The 25,322-nt window shown below is 36.1% G+C and overlaps 5 protein-coding genes and 1 long non-coding RNA gene across 6 annotated transcripts; all 6 read right to left on the reverse strand.

The window, feature by feature from the left end:
- Positions 1 to 4,062: 4,062 nt before the first annotated feature.
- LOC134826860 (tryparedoxin-like) lies at positions 4,063 to 4,563 on the reverse strand. The gene has a single exon (XM_063839364.1). It carries the CDS (start codon positions 4,561 to 4,563, stop codon positions 4,063 to 4,065), a length of 501 nt encoding a protein of 166 aa, XP_063695434.1.
- A 670-nt stretch (positions 4,564 to 5,233) lies between these two features.
- LOC134826861 (uncharacterized) lies at positions 5,234 to 5,704 on the reverse strand. Its single transcript, XM_063839365.1, has one exon. It carries the CDS (start codon positions 5,702 to 5,704, stop codon positions 5,234 to 5,236), a length of 471 nt encoding a protein of 156 aa, XP_063695435.1.
- A 482-nt stretch (positions 5,705 to 6,186) lies between these two features.
- LOC134826862 (uncharacterized) lies at positions 6,187 to 6,657 on the reverse strand. The gene has a single exon (XM_063839366.1). The coding sequence runs from the start codon at positions 6,655 to 6,657 to the stop codon at positions 6,187 to 6,189; it is 471 nt and encodes a 156-aa protein (XP_063695436.1).
- A 550-nt stretch (positions 6,658 to 7,207) lies between these two features.
- Positions 7,208 to 7,687, reverse strand: LOC134826863 (uncharacterized). Its single transcript, XM_063839367.1, has one exon. The coding sequence runs from the start codon at positions 7,685 to 7,687 to the stop codon at positions 7,208 to 7,210; it is 480 nt and encodes a 159-aa protein (XP_063695437.1).
- Positions 7,688 to 8,653: 966 nt separating this feature from the next.
- LOC134826474 (tryparedoxin-like) lies at positions 8,654 to 9,233 on the reverse strand. The gene has a single exon (XM_063838856.1). The coding sequence runs from the start codon at positions 9,179 to 9,181 to the stop codon at positions 8,708 to 8,710; it is 474 nt and encodes a 157-aa protein (XP_063694926.1). The 5' UTR covers positions 9,182 to 9,233; the 3' UTR covers positions 8,654 to 8,707.
- Positions 9,234 to 21,843: 12,610 nt separating this feature from the next.
- On the reverse strand, positions 21,844 to 22,793 carry LOC134826477 (uncharacterized). Its single transcript, XR_010161703.1, has 3 exons — positions 22,750 to 22,793; positions 22,530 to 22,588; positions 21,844 to 21,872 (listed from the first exon to the last, which is right to left on the reverse strand). It is a non-coding gene; the product is annotated as an uncharacterized LOC134826477 (long non-coding RNA).
- Between the last annotated feature and the right edge of the window lie 2,529 nt (positions 22,794 to 25,322).

Below are 25,322 nucleotides of genomic sequence, written 5' to 3' on the forward strand. Positions count from 1 at the left end.
GACCGGACCATCTTTTTATGGAAGCTTCTCGAATATTAACTTATTATTTTCGGATCCCTAGTATCTTTATTGGCTGAGTTATGAGTCGAAAACCATACGGCCATATTTGGTAATAGATAAATTTGAAACTAAGCATTCACCTACTATTTCATGCATGGTCTTGAGATCAAGCTAGCATGTACGTGATTCTGTGCGGCTGGTTAGTGGCTGTGTATTTGTAATGATGCGGTCTGTACAATAAGTACAGTGTACAGTTTGTACTCTCCTCTGTGTGGAGACAGTGTAATCATACTTGGTATGAAGCTTATAAATAGTAATGTGGTAAGCTCTGTGCTCGTTCACTGTTAAACAATAACAAAGCAGATCACATGTGATGCTGGATGGAATCTAAAGATCAGTTCAACAATTTATACAGTCCATTTCTTATCTAGGATCAGGGTTAGAGTCTACAGAAGGGCTAATAAAAATCAAGATTATTATTCGGGTAATTAAATACAGGGGAATATTCCTGGATGAATATGTCCCACATGTCTAAAGAATGTTCCATATTATTACTCATTAGGTTATTGTGTAGCACGATTTATAGAACAATCGAAAATGTTCTAGAAGCTTCCTCGGGTCTGAGTGGCTGGCAGAGATAATACGTTCTAGTAGACACGCTTGTGGGACACTCTCAATGACTGCCTGGGGTATATAATAAATACAGGGCTATCACAACATGACTTATTAGTATTACTATGTGACCAGTTTGTTTTTATCTTTAGATCTGTAAGTGTTAAATAACTTATTTGTATTTATAATATATCTTAGTATCTTATCTTTATTAATTTATTTATGATGTGACGGTGTCATGTTATAATCCCTATAGTTACAAATTTAATGGTATTTGATGATAAGTGGGGTACATACTACACACAGCCATTTAGAGGGGTCCCCCTCCCCCATTAGAGTATATCTGGCGCTAAATTTCAATGCAAAGCTTCTTATCGAGCAGTGATATTCAAATTGTATTCACTGGGTTATAGCACAGAATTAATTAAAGATTTAGAGAAAACATTTGAAAAATTTTAAAAAAGTTTGAAATAAAAAATGAAAGATAAAAAACCAAGCCATACTTGGGAGTGTGGATATAGGTTCATCAACTTCCATCAATCGTATGTTAGATAGGCAGTTTTCTTTTTACTGGGTTTACTGGATAGAAAACCGGCCTCTACTATATATATATAGAAGAGTAGAATCAGTGATTTTCTGTTTGAACTTGTACAATATAGCTAAGAAGCAATAGTTATGTAAGCTTTGTGTTTGTGCGAGTTTATTGATTTAGTGCCAATATTATTTGTCCACATTCCTGTTTTATTCTCATTTATATTTTCCACAATATGAGAGAAATTGAATTATCACGTTTGACCGTCTCGTATGACGTATCCCGGTAAGGCAAGTTTATTTTGTCAGAAATATTAAATCTGCCATAAAACCAACCTTCTCCACGGTTGCCGCTGTTAACGGGACTAATGATAAACGGCAATTCGGTAATGTGGCAACGTACGGTTAACGCACGGTTACAGCACAGTTAAAGCACAGTTAAGGCACGGTTAAGGCACGGTTAAGGCACGGTTAAGGCACAAGGGTTACATAAGGCACGGTTAAGGCACGGTTAAGGCACAAGGGTTACATAAGGCACAGTTAAGGCACGGTTAAGGCACGGTTAAGGCACGGTTAAGGCACGGTTAAGGCACAAGGGTTACATAAGGCACGGTTAACGCACGGTTAACGCACGGTTAAACACTAATAATACAACCCTCAATGAACTGATCGTGCCCCTAAATGTAGCTCACACCCCATCCTTCCCAAGATTGCCTAAAGTCCAGGCCATCTGGTATTTCCCTCCTTCAAACTTTTCGTATCACTTTTATGTTTTAAATAATCCCCCTCCAGAGTCCAGACTGTGTTTGTTGGTTATCATACAATTCCATTTACTACGGTACAATTAATCGCTAATTGCATCCAAGATACCATACATACCATTCAATTTCATAACATTTGCATTTTGCGGTCATATGATCTGGTATCCAATCAACTATTCACGAACAACTGTTCGGCGAACAACTGTCCGGCGAACAGGGGTCGGGCTATCTGGATACTGGCACTGCCTAATGTAGATGGTACATATTTTGATGCTGGGTGGGGTGTTAAGAAGTTAAGATTCTATTCTATACAGCCAATTGTGACACTACCAGTACAGTACCAGTAGCAGCTGTAACTCGTAATTATCATCAAGAACAAGGGCTCTACCTTCGTGATTATACATACATATTATGTGCATTGTAAACGTCATATTATATTTGTAGTAGGTACCTTCACAGTTTACATGTTGTGTAATTGTTTACTATTATATCACTAATAGTGTTCATGGTATGATGACATAAAGGAACTGTACGTGATTAGCTAGCACCACAATTTAAAGACAGGTCATATTCAACTATCATAATAGTGCCACACCCACTGTAATGGACCACATTTTACGAAACTTTTAGGAAATCCAATTTTGACCCATAACTATTTTTTCTAACATTTGTGTGCAATACTGATACGAATTACGTGGGTTATTAAAGGGTTGCGCGTGGACAGTTACTTCTGGCCTACCCGGACCAAATCTAACAGTTTTAATACCGAATCAGCATGTTACAATTATCAGTTACAGAGCATCAATCCTGCACGATATGCAGATCTTATAAAGTCTACTTATCGTGCAACTACAATCAGCAGTTAAAACAACTTTCATTTTTACATGATGTAAACGATCTTTCCGATGCAACGTTTTAATTGTCCGATCATAATTAAAATAACAATCTTATCTAAAAGTGACGATTTTACTGCCATGCAGGCTGCAGTAATTTTTCTGCTGGGCAGTCAAATTTGAAAACTAAGGCCTGTACTTTTGATCAAGTTATATCCAGTGCTCGTATCCACTAGAGATGAAGTCTCTTAAATCCGCTCCAGCGAAGCTAAACCCGTCCTTGGCACATGTCCTGCCGAAGGCATCAAACCCGGGGAAACATTTAATATTTATACTGACAAGAGCATTATTTGGTGCCGGTATGGTTCCTCCTCTCCGCTTATTTTTCAGCCAGCAGTGTTGCCAGATTTCCTAAGTGTCAAGGACTTAAACTCTTTCGTGTCTCGGCAACACAGACGCCCAAGCTTTGTGAAAAGAAAGCCCAGTTTCGAATCATCGTGAACGTTGATTGTTGCGAATTCGGCTACACAAACCATATCCATAATAATATCCTGATAAGCCTGATAAGGTAAGTTGTGGTAATGGGCCGGTAATAGAATCATCTCGAATTACTGTCTTAGCTTTTTTTACAGTTAATTTGATTTGAATGTTAATTTTGTCGTCTGCCTTCAAGGAACCAAACCCTAACTCGATTATCGACTACGTGATGGTAACTGAGCGGCGCACGCGATCTCCGATCTTTATACAACTGTGAAAAGCGTGTAGATTTTTGGTCACGTGATAATCGCGCGCGCGCGCCTTTTAGCAAATTTACTTTATTTTAGCCACGTTTACGTCATTTTGAAGGATGCCCTATTCTACTCCGGTTTTAAAATAGTTTAAAACTTTGAGGGTCATCATTAGAAACCGCAAGCGCCAAGCAGTCTCTTCACTAGTCCAACCCTGTTGTCTCCAAAGATATAGTGTAGTTCTCGCTATATTGTGTAGATGAAATAAGAAAGGTAAAATAAAACCAACGCTATAATATTTCAACACTTCCCTTTGTGTTCAGTGAGCTGATGATCTTGCCACCAGCCACCTCACTCACAATATGGCGCAATGTGAACAAAACTAACCTACTACGTCATGTTCTATAATCTTACACCCTCATGGAACTTTCTAGGCCCTTGGGGCTTTGGCATAGCTGGTTCTTGAGGTTGCAACACATTTTGTGTCTGAGTTTTAAGTGTTCACTAAATTTCAATTACACTCAACAACAAAAACCCCTAATCATTTCATATTCAAAATAACATTTTCTTATAAATCGAATGAACATAGTCAACAAATTAGTCCAAGAGTAGCTCGGCTGGATAACTCCAGGGGAAACTGTCTGGAAAATCCTCCGTATCTCCAGATGCTTCAGGGTTCAGGACCTTGAAATCTGGGCTTATCATCGTCAAAGCAGGAATATAATTTCTCTCTGTCAATTTGTACATTTTAGCTCCAATGGTATCAATCTGATCCCATGGTAGTCGTATCCAGGGCATCTCCTTGAAGTACTTGTCAGCATCAGGCTCGTTGTGATCATGCGTCACCCAGATTACCTCCCAGTTCTTGTCCTCGTAAAGTCTGTTGTACAGCTTAACTAGCTTGGGAGTGTACTCTTGACATCCTCCACACCAGGAAGCAGAGAAGTATAGTCCGATGTATTTACCGGACAAATCAGCAAGGGTCACGTTCTTTCCAGCTCCATCAGTGTAGGTTGTATCCAGTAGATCTTTGATACTGGCCCCTCTTCGGGCCACTGCAACGCATAGAAGAGCAAGGAAGGTTAAAGTCTTCATCATTGTAAGAGATTATGAAACGAGATAGTAGGTAAGATATTTATATCAACATATGAATCGTAATTAAGTTCGCATTAAGAATTAGCGGACGCTTTGTAAGATCTCGTTAAGGCCGGCTCATCAAATTAACACTTTAATGTTGTCGACCGGGTTGACAAACTTATTTTTATCATTTTCGTGTTAATACGATCAAAATAATTCACAAGGTTAATTTTTAACACTTAAGGTTCACTTGTAATTCTGATTAGGACAGAGAAGTGCTAAACTACCCGCTTAATTAACGCATCTGTTGTGAGCTGACATTTCAGAAATACATAAACTTAATGTGACCGAGAGATTATACTAATTATGGAGTGGTTGAAGAATGAAGTGCTCACCCCAATGTCAAAAAGTTCGAGGCCAGGATCGATTCAGTTTGAAGATTTTATTAGTTTGATCCCATGTTTTTATAGACAGGGATAGAGTGCATAACGGACAAACTTAAAATCTTGAATGGTTTTGCTTGAATTTAGGTAACTGATAAATTCCATAAATTATGCGAATCGTGGTATAAATTTCAAAAATCTCGATCTGAAGAAGAAAACAATTTCGTTAATAAGTATTGACTGATTCCATTATTAGTAACATTCATTGAGATAAAACATACTTGGTTTCAATGGAAAGTAATAAAAGATCACTCTTGCCAAGGAAAATCTTCTGGTTGGAAGGTGATCAGGTCAGAGCACTCCGTGTTGATAACCTTGTAATTAGGATCGATCATAGTGACTGCTGGTATAAAATGCTGTTTAGAAAGTTTGAACATGCTCTTCCCACGTGTGGACTTTTCATTCCAATTAAGTCGTATCCAGGGCATATCCTTGAAGTCCTGGTCTGATGCTGCCTCAGTATGATCCTCCGAAATCCAGATTATCACCCAATTCTTGTCCTCGTGTATTTTATTGTAAACCTTCACCAGTTTCGGCGTGTACACTTCACAATTGTCGTACCAAGAAGCACAGAAATAAAGTCCGATGTATTTACCAGACAGATCTGCCAAAGTCACATTATTTCCTGCTTTGTCAGTGTAGGTTGTATCCAGTAGAGACTTGACATCAATACTGAGCACCCCGGTTAGGGCAACTACGAAACAGATTACAGTCTTCATCTTCAGTAATCAGCACTAAGCAAGTAGGAACCAGCCGGTTTTTTCTCCTTTTATATCAGACTTTTTGCCACTTTAGATCTTAGGTTTCAAAAATTTCTTTGTTATGCTCTAAAAGCCGCTCTCTAAATTAATTTATCATGCAATTAGTAAGTTGTGATTGTCAATCTGTCTTTGTGGTTTGATAAGCAAGTTGGCTTTAAGACCACATGTTTGAAAAAAGAGTTACTAGATTATCCTACAATGATCCTTTACTAACGTGTACATCATTCAGTGACGGCTGGTTGTTTAGTCAAGCATGTACTTTAATAAGATCATTATTATTTTTGAAAGCGTATTTGATCAACATTCGTCCATTATAATCATCCAACCCAAAACAATAAATATGCGTTGTGTATCAATAATGATAATGTAAGTTAAAACAGTGAATATTTTTCATTAATTTCAAAACAATCTTTTAAGTCAGCATTTTTCGGAGACTAAAATCACCTAGGCCAAGGAAAATCGTTCGGTGAGAAAGTAACTTGGTCAGAACACTCCGGGTTAATGACTTTGAAGTCAGGACCGATCATAGTCATAGCTGGAATGTATTTTTGTTTAGATAGTTTAAACATGCTCTTCCCGCGGGTACCCTTCTCGCTCCACCTGAGTCGGATCCAGGGCATTTCCTTGAAGTACTGGTCTGCTGGTCCTTCTTCGTGGTCCTCGGTAACCCAGATTATCTGCCAGTTCTTTTCCACGTGTATTTTATTGTAGACTTTCACCAGTTTTGGAGTATAAATTCGACAATTTCCACACCAGGAAGCAGAGAAGTATAGTCCAATGTATTTACCAGATAGATCAGCCAAGGTCACATTATTTCCTGCTCTGTCAGTGTAGGTTGTATCCAGTAGAGACTTGACATCAATACTGAGGACGCCGGTTAGGGCAAGTAGGAAACATATAACAACCTTCATCTTCAGTAGTCAGCTCTCAACAGGTAGAAATCAGCTGGTTTTCTACCCTCTTTATATCAGACCCTTTGTCACTTTAGAAAGTTTAGATCTTAGGTTTCTTTTGTCATGTTCTGAGACCCACTCTCTAAACCAATTTTTCATGCAATTAGTAAGTTATGATTGACATTCTGTCTTTGTGAAGAAAGTTCTCCTTGTGGAAATGGCCATATGCTTGATTAGTTTATCACAACAATCAGGACCTAATTTATGTTAAACCCTCACTACGATGATCAATGCTCGTTCAACGCTCCAAATGAAATGTTAAAAAATTTTAGATGACGATTAAAAACAGATTACTTGGGTTACTAAATTTCCAACCATCGACCACAATCTCTAACAACAATCTTCTAGCAACATGCTCATCACTTAGTAACGGCTAGATATTTAGGAAAACACAATATAACCACGGAAATTAAATTAAACATTCGTCAATTAGTATCCAATTAGTATTAACAATCAACAACAATTATTTTCAAATCAAATTCAAAACAATGTTCAATGACGGTATTTTTCAAAATTCAGATTTATGCCAAGGGAAACCATCTGGATCAGAGGTGATCAGGTCAGAGCACTCACGGTTGATTATCTTGAAGTTAGGACTAATCATAGTCATCGCTGGAATGTATTTCTGTCTAGTCAGTTTGAACATACTGTTTCCGCGGGTCTCCTTTTCACTCCAATTCAGCCGTATCCATGGCATCTCCTTAAAGTAGTCAGCAGCTGCATCCTCATCATGGTCCGCGGTAACCCAGATAATCACCCAGTTCTTATCAGCCTGAATCTTGTTGTAGATCTTCACCAATTGCGGGGTGTAAGCTTGACAGTCAGGACACCAGGAAGCAGAGTCGTAAAGTCCGATGTATTTACCAGATAGATCAGCCAAGGTCACATTATTTCCTGCTCTGTCAGTGTAGGTTGTATCCAGTAGAGACTTGACATCAATACTGAGGACGCCGGTTAGGGCAAGTAGGAAACATATAACAACCTTCATCTTCTGGAATTAGTAGTTAGCTGTTAAGAACGTGATTATTTTCTACAATTTTATCCGCGACTTCTTTGTCAAAGGATGGCTTCGTTTTCTTTTGTTATATTCTTAAAGCCACTCTCTAATTCAATTTTTAATACGATTAAAAGAATTCGTTGGAAAATCTGTCCTATTTACTCGATTAACACGGCTATTTATATAGAGTACGACCATATGCTGCAACAATTAAGATAAAAGTAGCCCATTTCGCTCAAGGAATGAGAGCAATATTGCAGATAAAAACGCTGCAATAGAATTCGATTGTGGAAAGGGTTTCAAAAAACATTATCCTCTGTCGTCAAACAAATACCGATGGCAACAGAATCAAAGAGCTGTAAGTGGTGCACTGTACCTTACTTCACAGTAATTTCTCTAACTACAAAAAATACAGCCAAGATATTGCGCGTATGAAACAAAGAAACAATTGTAATAGAATATTGGTGCACAGTTTCTTCACAGTAATTGTTATCTAACTAAGCTTACTAAGCTACTCAGATTACACATCAACTAATCATATTTTCTGATATCCGAGATAATGGGTATATTGTATAGTCAGTAGTCACGCGACCGACGTATGTAATATGTTAGAAGAGTGTCGGCTACCATACAGTAGATCTGAGTTGAACTTTAAGTAAACCTACCCACATAGTATTAGGATAACCCAGATGGTAATCTGATCTAATACTCGGGTGACCTGATTATAGACTTAACATAATATGGAATGTTGGTTTTTTCTAGGAGGATTTAACATTGGAGAATATAGAATTATAAACGTTCGATACATAGTACTATACAGTATACTTTCACTTCTCGTCACATGTTCTTCACCGCCTCATAAAGAGTAAAACAACCATTATTCAGTAATAAAAAATATGACATCCCCCCGCATAGTATGTTTGTGTTTCACTGATTTGTAAACTGAAGACGTAAATATCTCCATAAAATTCAAAAAACATAAACAGAAAGCATTATTTTCGTGGATATAAGTTAGACACGTGACCACGGGAACTGGTCTGGTTCGTACTCAATGTCCTCAGAGGCCTCAGGGTTGATAACCTTGAAGGTAGGATCTATCATGGTGATGGTAGGAATGAACTTCTGTTTCGTCAACTTGAACATGCTCTTTCCTCGTGTATCTATCTGATTCCATGGCAGTCTTATCCAGGGCATCTCCTTGAAGTACTTGTCAGCATCAGGCTCGTTGTGATCATGTGACACCCAGATTACCTCCCAGTTCTTGTCCTCGTGGATCTTGTTGTAGAGTTTAGCCAGCATGGGAGTGTATTTTCTACATCCACCACACCAGGAAGCGGAGAAATAAAGTCCGATGTATTTACCGGACAAATCAGCCAGGGTCACATTCTTTCCAGCTCCATCAGTGTAGGTTGTATCTAGTAGAGACTTGACATCAATACTGAGCACCCCGGTAAGGGCAACTACGAAACAGATTACAATCTTCATCTTGTTTGGAATAAGTTTCCTCAGCACGCTCCTCCTTCTTTTATACCCGGCCCTCAAGAACACTAAGTTAGAAAGTTAGGAACTACCTGCTGTCAAGTTGACCTGCTAATCTGTTTGTCAAGTTACCTCGTTAAGAAACGAGGTCTTCATTACTAAACAGTCAACATGTGTATTGTGATTTTAGACAACTTGTTTGCTGTAACCACTTAATTTGCTCCAGTAACAAACTCTAAATTAAATCTGTAAAAACTAAACGTACAAGATGAAATACAAAGGTTTACCTAACAAGTTTCTCCTCAGGCACTTAGTAATAATAAATCTCATGAAATTATCCTTTTATATATATATATATTAGCTGAGTTAACTTGTTTAATTTATTATTTTGTAGTTATAACATAATTCGATTGACAAGTAAGTTCACAAAATCCTGTTTCTTATGGAGCAGCTCTCTCGACTCAGGGAGATAATAACGATAAGAAAACTATATAACTCATTTTAAAAGTCGACTTCTAAGAAAACTAGATTTTGATAATAATTATCAATTTTTCTTTCGTCCTTCCATGGTGAGAACCCAGAATCATCTTCCACGGTCACTTTCTCGGCTCGGATCACGTTATCATACTGTCTGTCGAGAAGCTGAGAACAACCTTCTCACTGCTTCGCTAACGCAGCTTGTGTACATTTGTTTTCTGGCTATCCGTTTAATAGTTCCGAGAAAAGGAACCAAGTAAACACAATCTCTGACAGAATAGAACTATTGAAGAATGATAAAAAAAAAGGTGTTTGAAAAGAAATTATTCACAGAAATTATCTTAAAGAACTGAATGAACCAATAGCAAATTTGACTCCAAGCTCATCTTTTATTCATTAATTAAGGATGTGGAAAGATCATGTAAATGACATGATAGTCGATTAAACGATAAACTGATTCTGAACGTATTTGAATATGTTTTTATTGTATTGCGTGTTTAAAGTTTTTCAGAGTCCTTGGATCTCGCAAGAGATAGATGATGTAATAGTAACTGAAGAATTGTGGGAATTATTAACATAATTCGATTGACAAGTAAGATCTACAAATCCTGTTTCTTAATGGAGCACCTCTCGACTCTGCGAGATTTACTATCTATATAAGCCGTAAGCGCTATGCGAATACTATAAGTAACTGAAATGAAAGTGAACATTTCCAATTCTACGTTCTTTTCTTTTTTCAAATCAAATAGTTTATTCTTTTTCTTAAAACAAGTTTGATTCCGTCTTGCTTTCTACCCCCTGACTGATCTTTTCGCTCGGATCACAGTTATCATACTGTCTGTCGAAATGGCTGAGACACCTTCTGCTACTGCTTCGCTAACGCAGCTTGTGCCCATTTGTTTTTCCTGGCTATCTGTTATTAATAGATCCGAGAAAAGACAAGTAAACACAATCTCTTCGGACAAAAACCAAGGTGACATTCAATTTTTCCGACATTCTGCCTTTTTAAATGCCTAAAGACTAGAAGTCTATTTTGGATAAATGAATAAAATGATAAAAAGATAGGATAGAAAAAAAATTGAAAAGCAATGACTGAAAAAGAAAAGAGATAAAAAGAAAATTGTATAAGGGGTCAATGAAAGAATAAACTATTGAATGAATGAATAAAAGCGAAATTTGTTGAAAAGAAAATTTAGCAGAAATTAATGATCAATATCAAATTCGACCCCAAGCTAATCTTTATTCATTAATTTTAAGGATTTGGAAAGATCATGGTAAATGACATGATAGTTGATTTAAACGAGTAACTGGATTCTGAACGGATTTGAATAATATTCTTTTCTTTTCAAATCAAATAGTTTATTCTTTTTCTTAATACAATTTGATTTTCCGTCTCGCGTTCTACCCCCTGACTGATCTTTTTCGGCTTCGGATCACAGTTATCGACTGTCTGTCGAGATGGCTGAGACACCTTCTGCTACTCGCTTCGCTAACGACAGCTTGTGCACATTTGGTTTTTCTGGCTATCTGTTAATAGATCCGAGAAAAGACTAGTAAACTCAAGCCTCTTCGGACAAAAACCAAAGGGACATTCAATTTTTCCGACATTTCTGCCTTTTATGCTAGAGACTGAGAAGTCTATTTTGGATAAATAAATAAAATGATAAAAAGTATGATTGAAAAATAATTAAAAGAAATGACCGAAAAGAACGAATAAAAAGAAATTGTATAAATCAATGAATAAATCAATGAAAGAATAATCTATTGAAGAATTGATAAAAGAAAGTGGTTGAAAAGAAATTATTTAACCTGAAATTAGCTTAAAGAAATGAAATGTCAATATCAAATTTTGATCCAAGGCTTCAATCTTTTATTCATTTACGATATAAGGATGTTGGAAAGATAATGTAAATGACATGATAAGATTTAAACGATAACTGATTCCTGAATCGGATTAAATATGGTTTTATTGTATTGACGTGTTTTTAAAGGTTCTTCCAGAGGTTCGGGATCTCCGCAAGGATAGATTTTGTAAGTATTACTGAAGAAATGTGGGATATGCGGAATTAATTAAGATTGAATGATTTTTTTTTTTTTGTTTTATCGTTGTTAATAAGAAACCACCATTCAAAATTTTGGACTAGTAGTTCAGCTCATTTCCACAATCCACTATTAAACCTTATTAAAGTAAAGGTGTATAATTGAAAGTGAATGTACCTACCTAGAAGCTAAAGATCAGTTTTATATATAGAAATATAGTAAGGGCTGAGGTAACTTGTTTAATTTATTAATTTTACTATATTAACATAATTCATTGACAAAGTAAGAATCTACAAAATCCCTGTTCGAAATGGAGCACCTCTCGACTCAGAGAATTTAAAACTAGAAGCGCCTATAAAAGAAACTAATACTCTTCTTTTTAAAAGTCGACTTAAGAAACCAGATTGATAACATCAATTTTTTGTTCGGTTTCTTGGTGAGACCCCATAATCCTTCCATCGGTCACTTTCTCGGGCTCGGATCACAGTTATAAAACTATCTGTCGAGATAGACTGAGCATACCATCTGCTACCTGCTTCGCTAACGCAGCGTGTACACAATTTCCCTTTTCTCTGGGGCTATCTGTTAATAGATCCGAGACAAAACGAAGTAAACACAAGCTCTTCGGACGAAAAACCAAAGGTGACATTCAAGTATTTTTCTCGACATAGCCTGCTTAACCCCTCAAATGGCGGATAGTTCATTTTCTTCAACTCTTTGACAAGTGTCAGGAATGTGGTTTGATTTCTGCACTGTCAACTAACGAGGGGGCTTTGTGCCCACTGTCTAATGTAAAATATGGTGAAAAAAATACCAAATTGGAGTGTGTTTGCTATGTCCCCACTCTTTTCATCGTCCCCCAAAATGTATCAACTGCGACCCGAAGAGCCACAACTTTCATGGAGCAGATTAATACGATAATATAAAGCTACTCTGCAATGACTTAACTTATATCATTATGTTTTTTACAAATAACTTTTAAAACGTTACAAAATTATGATTCTTTTGCAGTTAAAGTCCTTAAAGCTCACTCTCCACTTACGCTGGTAGCTTTAAGAAATGTAGTCAAGCCCTTAATCCTCGACAAAGCCCTGATCACAAAGTCCTTTTAATGAAATGTCAAATACATTTTTAAACATCCCCCACCTGCCGAGCTTTTACTCCCTGGTTAGTGGTGGTTGAATAATCCAATTAAATTCGTGGATTAAGCAATAACTTTAAGCAGTAGGTAAGCAAAACATTGTGTAATTATATTTTCTTTTCTACTTTTTAATGATATTTACTACACCAGTTTATTTTACAATAAATTCAATATCCACCTGGAGCCGATTTTATTTTCTAATGTTTGAGATGATAATAATACACCATTATTTACAAGAATTCAATATCCACCTGGAGCAAACGGATCTTGTGAAGTTCAGCCTAAATGATTAGGGGATGAACTATCATCTCCCTGTAGCCACCTCAAAAGGAAACTGTCGTATTCGTTACAATGCTCTGTCCCCAACGAATAAACGTCTCAAGAGCTGCTTCACAACACGGTTCTTGGGATCTGTCGAACATCCAGTTTATTCCTAACAACGAAGAAAATTGACCTTTCATGTTGAAAGGCTTGATGCGCTTCATTATATTTTCTTTTCGCTACATCAATCACTCCTGTGAGGAACCATGATTGCATGATCTTTACAGTTATAGTATTGTGATGTTTATGAATTAAATTTTATTATTAAAACGGAAGTACAAGCGATAAAGTCTAGGCTTGTAGCTAAAATGGGCCTTAATTGTAATATGGAATGCTGATCACTCTAGTGGACCACAGGGAATAATCTTACTTGTGGCTGAAGTAAGTCTCTTACCATTAGACGGAAGAGCACAGAATAGTAGATCATGGATACTGACTTCATAAAAGGCCCTTTATATTTACCAATATCCTCAAACTCAATTTAACGTGTCCATATAATAGTAAAAAAATTACAAACATGTAAACTGTAAAAGGTACCTATACAAATATAATATATGTAAATGGACATAGTATAATCACGAAGGTAGGCCTTTTTTTGATAATAAAACGATTTAAGCGTTATGGTATTTTACTGTCGAAAACAATTTAGTGCAAAATTTGGGCTGTTGAAAAGATCTTAATACCCCACCCAGCATCAAAATGTGTACCATCTACATTATGGAATTGTATGATAACCAACAAATACAGTCTGAACTCTGGAGGGGGATTATTTAAAACATAAAAGTGATACGAAAAGTTTGAAGGAAGGAAATGCCAGATGACCTGGACTTTAGGGATGAAGCAATCTTGGGAAGGATGGGGTGTGAGCTATATTTAGGGGCTGTTCATTGAGGGTTGTATTATTAGTGTTTATCATTAGTCCCGTTAACAGCGGCAACCATGGAGAAGGTTAACGGAGTTTTATGGCAGATTTAATATTTCTGACAAAATAAACTTGCCTTACCGGGATACGTCTACGAGACGGTCAAACGCGATAATTCAATTTCTCTCATATTGTGGAAAATATAAATGAGAATAAAACCTACCACAGGAATGTAGACAAATAATATTGGGCACTAAATCAATACACTCCTATTGCACAAACACAAAGCTTACGTAACTATTGCTTCTTAGCTATATTGTACAAGTTCAAACAGAAAATCACTGATTCTACTCTATATATAGTAGAGGCCAGTTTTCTATCCAGTAAACCCAGTAAAAAGAAAGCTGCCTATCTAAAATACGATTGATGGAAGTTGATGAACCTATATCCACACTCCCAAGCTATGTCTTGGTTTTTTATCTTTAATTTTTTATTTCAAACTTTTTTTAAATTTTTTCAAATGTTTTCTTTAAATCTTTAATTAATTCTGTGCTATAACCCAGTGGATACAAGTTGAATATCACTGCTCGATAAGAAGCGTTGCATTGAAATCTAGCGCCAGATATGCTCTAATGGAGGCGGGGGACCCCTCTCAATGGCTACAAAGACTAGGTTTTAAGCGTGTGTGTAGTGTGTACTGTGTACCCCCACTTATCATCAAATACCATTAAATTAGTAATTATAGGGATTATAACATGACACCGTCACGTCATTATAAATAAATTAATAAAGATAAGATACTAAGATAGATTAGAAATATAAATAAGTTATCTAACACTTACATATCTAAAGATAAAAACAAACTGGTCACATAGTAATACTAATAAGTCATGTTGTGATAGCCCTGTATTTATTATATACCCCAGGCAGTCATTGAGAGGGTCCCACAAGCGTGTCTACTGTCTACTAGAACGTATTATCTCCGCCAGCCACTCAGGCTTGAGGAAGCTTCTAGAACATTCTCGATTGTTCTATAAATCGTGCTACACAATAACCTAATGAGTAATAATATGGAACATTCTTTAGACATGTGGGACATATTCATCCAGGAATATTCCCCTGTATTAAATTACCCAAATAATAATCTTGATTTTTATTAGCCCTTCTGTAGACTCTAACCCTGATCCTAGATAAGAAATGGACTGTATAAATTGTTGAACTGATCTTTAGATTCCATCAGCATCACATGTAATCTGCTTTGTTATTGTTTAACAGTGAACGAGCACAGAGCTTACCACATTACTATTTATAAGCTTCATACCAAGTATGATTACACTGTCTCCACACAGAGGAAGAGTACAAACTGTACACTGTACTTATTGTACAGACCCGCATCATTACAAATTACACAGCCACTAACCAGCCGCAGAGAATCACGTACATGCTAGCTTGATCTCAAGATCATGCATGAAATAGTAGGTGAATGCTTAGTTTCAAATTTATCTGTTACCAAATATGGCCGTATGGTTTTCGACTCATAACTCAGCCAATAAAGATACTAGGGATCCGAAAAAAAAGTTAATATTCGAGACGCTTCCATAAAATGATGGTCCGGTCTAAAATATTTTAATGTCATAGCTTCTTCCACGACATAATAGGTGAATGCTTGGTTATTTTAAGTAGTTTCTATGGGCGGTCAGCTTCGAGTTAAGAACCTTTCATAAAGTAGCAAGTAAAATGGATATTATATTTTGTGAAGGATGCTATAATTATACTGTATAACATATATAATATAAACTTCTAGAATCTTGAAATTTAATACGATGATTAAATTAATAAGTGGCACTGTAACTCAAAATTTTTGGCTTATAACTCAGCCGATAAAGATTAAAATAAGATAAATTATAAATAAAGATAAGGGCCAGGCATCTGACAAAAAAAACTTTTTTTAGGTATTAGGTAATATTGAGGGCTTTCCAAGAAATGAATGATAAAAATATATTTTCATAGCGCTGGCTTTCTCAGTAATCCACTGAAAGTTAATAAGTTAATACTTATAGTAAGTGGCACTGCAACTTCTCATCCTCAAAATATTTGGCTCATAACAAAGCCAATAAAGATACAAATAAGATAAATTATAAATAAAGATAAGGGCCAGGGATCTGACATAAATAAGGTTGTTTGATGTAATACGTATAATAATAAAAGAGAAACCTTCCATATAAAATGAATGGTTAAATAAACGTTCTTAGCGCTGGCTTTCACAGTAATCCACAGAAAGTTCTCGAATCTTTTCGAATCTTCGGTCAATACATAATCACACAATAGATATTGACTATCTACTATGAGGGACGAGGGTCATGGCTTGGAATGTAATTACCAGAATAATCCTTTAGGGCCTAAAGTTCTTATTCCTTGGCCGATTTTTCTTCCAACACAAAACAGTAGAAATGCAGCGTCCACTCTAAGAATTACCGGAATATTAATCATCGTTTATATCCAGACTGTAAACCTGATCGTAGATACGAAATTGATAAACATTGTTAAACTGATCTTTAGATTCCATCCATTACAGCTTACCACATTTCTATGTATATCTATAGGCTTGATCTCAAGATCATCCACGAAACTATAGGTGAAAGCTTCCTTATTTTAAGTTATTTCTCAGCAGGGTCAGCCTTGAGTTAAGAACCTTTCATAAAGTAACAAGTAAGATGAATATTAAATTTTGTTTAGGATGCTATTATAACATAAACTATATGATATAAACTTCTAGAATCTTAAAATGTAATATTCTGATTAACTTAGGAAGTTTGTGTTTGTAGTAAGTGACACTGTAACTTCTCGTCAAATCTCCAACATCTATAATCACATACATATTCCCAAGAATGGAGACATAATTATTCACCGCGGAAAGATGTCACCCCATGGTCACACGATGAACCCTCATAGAACCCCTTACATACTCATTTTAGAAGAGGAGAGAGTCTTCACGATCGTTCTAGAAGGAACTGGTCTAGCCGTTTATAACCTAATTCTGTCGAATATCAGTGTGGACTGTTAATAATTTAATACAGAATTTAAAGATGGTCCGCTGAAACAGCAGATAGTAGTAAGATTTAAGTTGCCGGTTACGCATGAAAATGAGACGAAAATATAAAGATATAATCATCAGTGATTTACTTAGTAATCAACTTAAGATGGCCCCTAATGTACTCTGAATTTTTGTTCAATTCCTTACTCCTTCAAATACGTCCCAGCGGTGGTATCTGGCTATCACTAAGAGTTTTAAAGGGGGGGGAAAACTAAGTTTTTCGTTAGAAAAACTATAAAGTATCTAACGGTGTGCCAATAGTAATAATTTCAATTGGCTTTTATTTCTTGAACCCTAAACTAAAAATGAACCCCGCTAATCTAATCTATTGAAAATGAACAAATTTTTAAACATATCTGTCAACCCCACCCCCCAAAATTTTAAATTTTTACACTGGGTAAATTTCTTCGCTCACCCTTTCGAGAACCCCTTTAAGGGGGGGGGGGGGGGGGGGGGGGGGGCCCCAATGGGTATTTTTTTGTGAAATTATTTCAATACCCCAATTTTTTACCAAAAACCCAAAAATAAGACCATGACCGAACTTTTTAGGGGGTCCCCGCCCCAACCGCCAAAAGGTGCGCGCAGGCAGCCACGCCCTATTTGGGCCAAATTAGGCCCATTTAGCCAAATACCCCCGAACTGCCCCAAAACAAGGTTTTTTGGTGCTCTACTTGTAGCTAGTGGTCTCCTGAACCTCGTATATGAAATTTCATCAAGATTGGACAAAAAATGACTGAGTTATGAGCCAAAAACCATATGCCCATATTTGGGCATACGCACCAAATTTGGTAGATTTCGTCCCATAAATTGGTCAAAATATCAATATTTTTGAATGAAACTTACTTTATATGAAAGGTAAGCCTAAACTACATATTATCTGTAAGTTATAGCTTTATATCTGTTTAAATGTGGATACTAAAGGCGAAAAAACCACAAAAAATGAACTAAATTGCCCATATCTCGGTTCGCGATATTTGCGGAATTGATCTCATTAAAATTGTAACAACTCAATGAGTTTTCAAAATTTTTGCATGAAATTTTCGGAATCGACTCGAAATTGCATTTCCACCTTATTTTAAATACGGATTTTTGATTAGGCCTCCAAAAAATTTGGCGGCCAAATTCTGAATTTTTGTGAGATAATTTTGGAATTTGGCCGCCAAATTTTTTTGGAGGCCTAAATCAAAAATCCGTATTTAAAATAAGGTGGAAATGCAATTTCGAGTCGATTCCGAAAATTTCATGCAAAAATTTTGAAAACTCATTGAGTTGTTACAATTTTAATGAGATCAATTCCGCAAATATCGCGAACCGAGATATGGGCAATTTAGTTCATTTTTTGTGGTTTTTTTCGCCTTAGTATCCACATTTAAACAGATATAAAGCTATAACTTACAGATAATATGTAGTTTAGGCTTACCTTTCATATAAAGTAAGTTTCATTCAAAAATATTGATATTTGACCAATTTATGGGCCGAAATCTACCAAATTTGGTGCGTATACCCAAATATGGGCATATGGTTTTTGGCTCATAACTCAGTCATTTTTTGTCCAATCTTGATGAAATTTCATATACGAGTTCAGGAGACCACTAGCTACAAGTAGAGCACCATAAACCTTGGGTTTTGGGCATGTTCAGGGTATTTGGCTAAATTGGGCTGATTTGGACCAAATTTGGGCGTGGCTGCCCTGCGCGCACCGTTTGGCGGTTGGGGTCCGGACCCCCTCAAAAGTTCGGTCACTGGTCTTAGTTTGTTGGTCAACTACTATCTCGAAATCAAGTTTCACAAAAAATATCCATTGGCCCCCCCCCCCCCCCCCCCCCCCCCTTAATTAAAGTGCCTAATGATAACCTTTGTTTTATTTATTTATTTATTATTTGGTAATATTATTTATTGGATGTTACGTAGAACAATACGCTTTACACTGGAACAAACCGGGCTGTGTACAGTGAGCACAACCTTTAAACAGGAACAAAGCTTTAACAAATGTTGATCAAGCAATCCTCCACGCCCACATGAAAGGTTGTGCACACTGTACACTGCAGTACACAGCCCACTAGTTGTCCAGAACGTGTTTAGTTACACTAGAGATGGTTTATACACACAATTTAGGTTAAATTGTTTATAAACAAAAGGTCTAATGTGTCACCTAATAGTGGTACCTATATCAACACCTTTCAGTGGAACACCACCTTGACTTTCCCTAAATACCCTCGCAATATTGCAAAGTGTGATGTACCAAGATATGCACTATGTACATTGAACATCACACTTTCTGTGTAAATGTACCGCATGCATAGTTCATAAGATATAATCAGAATAGTTTGTGTAGTTATATGCTAACAAGTGGTAGGGGGGGGGGGGGGCAAGTGGATATTTGTAGACATTTGTAGATTAATGTAGAATGGATAATCCACGAACAAAGTGGATGACATTCTACAAATTTATACATTTATCTCCAAAAATTCAGTAGAATTTCTGGGCACATATTTGAGATTACATTTTTTGTAGATAAATGTAGATATTTGTAGATTATTGTCAATGGATAATTCACGAAAATTCTACAAATTCTACAAATTTATACATTTATCTCCAAAAATTCAGTAGAATTTCTGGGCACATATTTGAGATATACATTTTTTGTAGATAAATGTAGATATTTGTAGATTATTGTAATGGATAATTCACGAAAAAAGTGGATGACATTATCCAAATATCTACAAATATCCACTTGGCTCCCCCCCGTTGTAGTTATAGTTTGTAGTTATATGCTAACAAGTTGTAGTTATAGTTTGTAGTTATATGCTAACATGTTGTAGGTATAGTTTGTAGTTATATGCTAACAAGTTGTAGTTATAGTTTGTAGTTATATGCTAACAAGTTGTAGTTATAGTTTGTAGTTATATGCTAACAAGTTGTAGTTATAGTTTGTAGTTATATGCTAACAAGTTGTAGTTATAGTTTGTAGTTATATGCTAACATGTAGATAAAGGTCAGCGGGCGTTTTGTATAAATACAAAACGCCCGCTAACCTGTATCTACCATGCTACCTTGATCTAGAAGTGGGGAACACAGCTACGTTTCTGGAATATTAACCGCTGTTTTTTATTATTATTTCGGTTGTCTGACGACCACGGTGTAGTCCTCCAATCTCATTAGAAATCTAATCCTAAACCTCATTCCCGTCAGAGATCTATCGGTCGCGGGTACAAACAAAAACCGGGTATTTCGTGGGAGACCGGAGTATTATTAGATTAACTGTCCTGAGTAGTGCCGCAGAAATTAGTTCTAGAACAACAGGTTTATTCTGGAACTTATTAAGAAATGTGATTTCTTGGTTTTTTGGTCACCAATAAAACGTTCTAGAACGATAGCTATAGGTTCGTTCGAGAATTTTAGAACTTTATAAGTACAGTATATACCGGGCCAATCGGGGGAAACGAAAGGTGCACGGTATAGAAATTAGAAATATATAATATGAAATTAACGAATATTACTGAACTTCTCATTATATTATACATATAGAGGATCGCAGTAGGAATGTGCTCATCTTTGGTTTGAAGGAGACTGAAGAAGAGAAACTGTGCGATAAAGTTGACGTGATTTTTCAGCAGATTGATGAAAAACCACGTTTTTCAGCTATCTGGGTTGGGAGGAAATCAGCCGACAAGACGAGACCAGTCAAAGTTTCGCTAGGTAGTTCTAGTACCGTTCATCAGATATTAGTAAATGCCAAAAAATTGAGACTGTGTGAAGATCACAAAACTGTTTTCATATCTCCAGATCGATCACCTGAAGATCGAGCTATCCATCAGCGGTTGGTCTTGGAAATGAAACAGATAGCCAAAGAAGACACAAAAAACACACTAATTATATCAGAAGTGGTAATATTTGTAGTGAGGACAAGATGTTAGAGAGTGATACATAATAATGAGTGATATACGTCCATAAGTTTTTACCGTGTGATAAATTTTTTTCAAAATGTCAAATAAGTACTTTTGATTTTTATATTTTTTACTAGTATATTCATATATTGAGTATCTAGTTTTGGATTATATCGCGAGGCCAGCCGCTTTGACATCGGCAATCTTTATTTTTTATTTGGATTGTTGATATAAGCGGGATAAAAATGCTTTATTTCATTTTATTTCATTTCGTATACAAATATTATATTGTTTTTTAATAATATAATTACGATTGTAATATAAAACTTCTATTAATTTGTCATCCTTGTAATATAATCCATGACCCCAATCCCAGGTTTCTGCAGTCTCTTCAATAGCCTGTCAAGTGTCTCATTAGGGCCTTAAATGCACATTGCACGTGTTAAGATGGCATTTGAAATATGTACTCAAATCACCAGCAAATGAGAAATATGAGCTATGATAAATCAAATTTCTTGCACAAAACGAACTAATTAACTTTAAGTTTGGGGGAAAAGAAGAGGCTATTACATCGATATACCCAGTGTAATAGAGAGACACAGTATATCTATAATCTAACTGTATGCGAAAAATACGCATTTTTAAGTCGTATTTATCACGTACAAAACGTAAGATGGGACACGATCATCATTTAATAGTCACGTATATTATACGGTAACACAATTTGATTTCATACAGTTAATGAGGCAGCTATGGGCTATAAGCCCTGGAATCGGTGAGCAAATTCTTTGTCGTGCTGTAGTAACGGCTAATTAAATAAGCTTGTTTATTATAGAATCAGGACTCACCTCAATACGAGAGGTCTGTAGACATTTCTGAAAATAATATCAGTTATCATTATAACAGTTATATGAGTTACATCACATCATATTCTAATGATCAAATTCCGGATATTATCCAATTCATGGAGCTAGAGCTAATTCATGAACTGTAATGAACATGTAATTGAATTGTAACATTCTGTTGAGGATGAGATCATTGATTGCCACGTAGTATTAGTGTCAAGTGTACATGACCGAGAACGGGTTTCCGTTTTCAAGGTACTAGCAGGAAGTTGTGCCAAGAGACCAAAAAAATTATTTATTTTGTGATTTTTACGTGCCACTTAGTATAGTGGTCCAAGTTTTGGGTCCTAAAGTTTTTATTCCTAGGCCAATTTTTTGTTAGAGCATATTTTATTTCCATCACTTATACATTTAAAGTTTAGTCATTATCATCAAAAAGTGATGTTCAAGATGGAAATTCTCGCAGAGATGAAAAATTCCCAGTTTCTGAGCCGAAAGGATATCCTATTTCTATCCTCAGGGGAATATTGGAAAATACGCCGCCGGTTTTGTAAATAAGTCACCAGGTATTTTATTTGTGCCACAGTTAAGTTAGTTCTCTTAAAATGCACAGAAAAGACTTTTGATCTAAGATAATCACGTTTCACAATAATTATTGAAATGAGTATTGTAAGATGTGATAATTACCTCAATAAAGTAAGGGTTCTCATAGTAGAAGCTTATCTGTTATCAGTAATGTCTTGCACCTGAAAAGATATGGTTCAGTAACAACAAACATAAACGTACGCCTACTTTACATCGACCAATAATTCAAGTAACGTCAACAAGCATGTCATTTTAGCATGAGTAAATGTCACACAAGAACAGCATAATAGCGATAATTTAAAAACAGAAAACAAATACTCACTCAGCTAAGATGGACAATCCTTGGCTATGAAAAATGTTACGTTAGAATAATTACTCGGTTGAACTTAGCTAATTCAAAGTCTGCTAACTTTTTTAATCGAAAATGTTCTCTAATTTTATAGAACAGCAAAACAAAACATTTTTCTACAGAATTCTGGAGTCTCAGATGAACCCAGCTGCGATGATACAACACGAACTCGGGAAACCCTCGCGTAAATAAAATACTGAAAACAAAGTGACTTTGACATAAGAGATAAACACAAACATTTCCAAACATCTCTCTGGTAGACTCTAGTGTCGTTTTTAAATTCCAAATTGAATTAACTTAATAGAATAATCCACAGTCAAAATTTAATTCAAGATCATTCGAACCTTGGTATTGTTAATAAATTTAATAAATTTACATGAATATTCAATACTATTCATAACTATAGTTTACAGTTTACTGCAGAATAATAATAATATAATAATTCTATATAGTTACAAAATTGAAACAATTATAACCCCTTATTGTGGGCAGAGTATGTGTCTTTGTTGAGGGGGCCGGGGGGGTCTTCATGATCAAAATTCTCTCGAAATTGACTTTATAGTTGTTTCTGGTAGAAGGGAATGATATCTACCAGCTGCTTTTGGTCCCATGGAAAAATATCGTTCCTAGCCGAAATTATCGCCAGTCTAAGGTCAGCGCTTGTGCGTAATTGTATTGCGCGAGCGATTTTCAATCGCAAATCCTGAAAATTGAGTCTAAAAATCTATCTTCTCCTACATTTTTTGAGCAATCAATATCCTGAATCAATATCCTGAAAGTTTCAGGGTGATTGCTCAAAAAATGTAGGAGAAGATAGATTTTTAGACTCGATTTTCAGAATTTGCAATTGAAAATTGCTCGCGCAATACAATTACACATAAGAGCTGACCTTAGACCGGCAATAATTTCGGCTAGGAACGATATTTTTCCATGGGACCAAAAGCAGCTGGTAGATATTATTCCCTTCTACCAGAAACAACTATAAAGTCAATTTCGAGAGAATTTTGATGAAGACTCAAACGAGCATACTGTACGGAAATAGCTTTAATTCTACGTCATATTAAAAACTTTACATCATTTTTGAGATACAAAAATAAATTTTATCAAATTTAAAGAATATCAACAGTCAGAACTGATTGGCAGAACAAAGTGTGTTAAAAGAATTTATTTATAACTCTTTTGCTGCTTAGGCGCGGCACAGCGCTTGACCCACATGCTATACAGCGTGTAGCAACACAGCGCCGAAAATGAAAAAGCTATAAGCGGTGCGCCGCGCCTAAACCATAAACTCTCAATATTATTAAGATAAACAACTTTGCGAGATAATTTAGCATGCTGACTTTGTAGGATATCATAATTATACCCGTGCCAGTTCCAAATGTGAGTAAGCGCTTAAACCAAAAGCAGTTGGCAAAAGGAGCCAGTTGCCTGTAAGAGCTTTACTAGCACCCGATTTACCACTTTTGGAGCACAAACTCAAACCTAAAACCGGCCGAGCACAAAGATATGTTATTGCCACGATTGGGTGGATTGATTCCCAGAATATTTATCAGCACGCAGCACTAATAATATGAAGTTCATTATCGAATTTTAGATAGGCCATGGATTGTTTAACACATATAAGTTGGTCATTAGAGAATAATTAATGTTTGGTAATCGATATTAATTAAATATTTAAAATAGTATTTGTGTTTTTTATTGTTAACTATTAAGTTACGTTCAATTGAAATATTTGCTTAAAACACTATTACATGTTTTTTTTTTTAACCAAAATATTCACAAAACAAAACGACAGGGACACAGAAAGGAGAAAGACAACACATCACACGGACGGAAACTGCTGCTGAGTTGACGAGTATCTGATTGTATCAATTATGGGTCTCTTGTAATTCATTAAAATAAGTGTGATCATACTTCTAGAGTATATTGGGCTAACACAGCTGCTGCAAGGTTAACATTGGAGTCCAAAGACCGGAGTGTGATACAACAAGAGAGAGGAACCATCTTTAGCAAGTATTTGGAACTGACAGCCCAGTTCCACGGCTCAGTTTTGCGACCAGATTTAACACAAAACTCTGCGCAATGAGTTTTGAAAAGTTTTGTTTACAATGTACGTTTCTACGGTTGGTATTTGCACGCAGATTTGCACGCGCACGTGGGCGCATTATAATGAAATGTCCCACGCGAGCGCCCAGGTTAAAACTGCTTTCACGGAGTTTTGGGTCATATCAAAAATGTTTCTCTGTGCGGAGAAATATTTTTGAATTTCATTTCCGGTCGCAAAAATGTGAGAAAAATGTGAGCAAATCTGGTTGCAAAACTGAGCCGTGGAACTGTAGGTTAAGACTATTACAAATACCGTACTTTAAGTTTGCGAAGACATGTGGACTAGGTGGGTCAAGAGTACTCTACTTGAAAGTGGGTGTTGAGAATCCTCAACTTAACTAAATATAATGACGTCCAGAAGATGAGGCAATAGAGTGAGTAGAATAGGCTGAAGGGGAAGGAATGTCACAAGGAGATGGGCAGGGAGAGCACTATAATAT

The sequence above is a fragment of the Bolinopsis microptera genome, chromosome 2 (genome assembly GCF_026151205.1).
Source record: "Bolinopsis microptera isolate Bmic1 chromosome 2, MBARI_Bmic_1.0, whole genome shotgun sequence".
Taxonomy (NCBI): Eukaryota; Metazoa; Ctenophora; class Tentaculata; order Lobata; family Bolinopsidae; genus Bolinopsis; species Bolinopsis microptera.

What these genes read in the sequence shown, in the direction of transcription:
- LOC134826862 (XM_063839366.1), bottom strand. Translation starts at nt 6,657, where the DNA reads ATGAAGGTTGTTATATGTTTCCTACTTGCCCTAACCGGCGTCCTCAGT.
- LOC134826861 (XM_063839365.1), bottom strand. Translation starts at nt 5,704, where the DNA reads ATGAAGACTGTAATCTGTTTCGTAGTTGCCCTAACCGGGGTGCTCAGT.
- LOC134826863 (XM_063839367.1), bottom strand. Translation starts at nt 7,687, where the DNA reads ATGAAGGTTGTTATATGTTTCCTACTTGCCCTAACCGGCGTCCTCAGT.
- LOC134826474 (XM_063838856.1), bottom strand. Translation starts at nt 9,181, where the DNA reads ATGAAGATTGTAATCTGTTTCGTAGTTGCCCTTACCGGGGTGCTCAGT.
- LOC134826860 (XM_063839364.1), bottom strand. Translation starts at nt 4,563, where the DNA reads ATGATGAAGACTTTAACCTTCCTTGCTCTTCTATGCGTTGCAGTGGCC.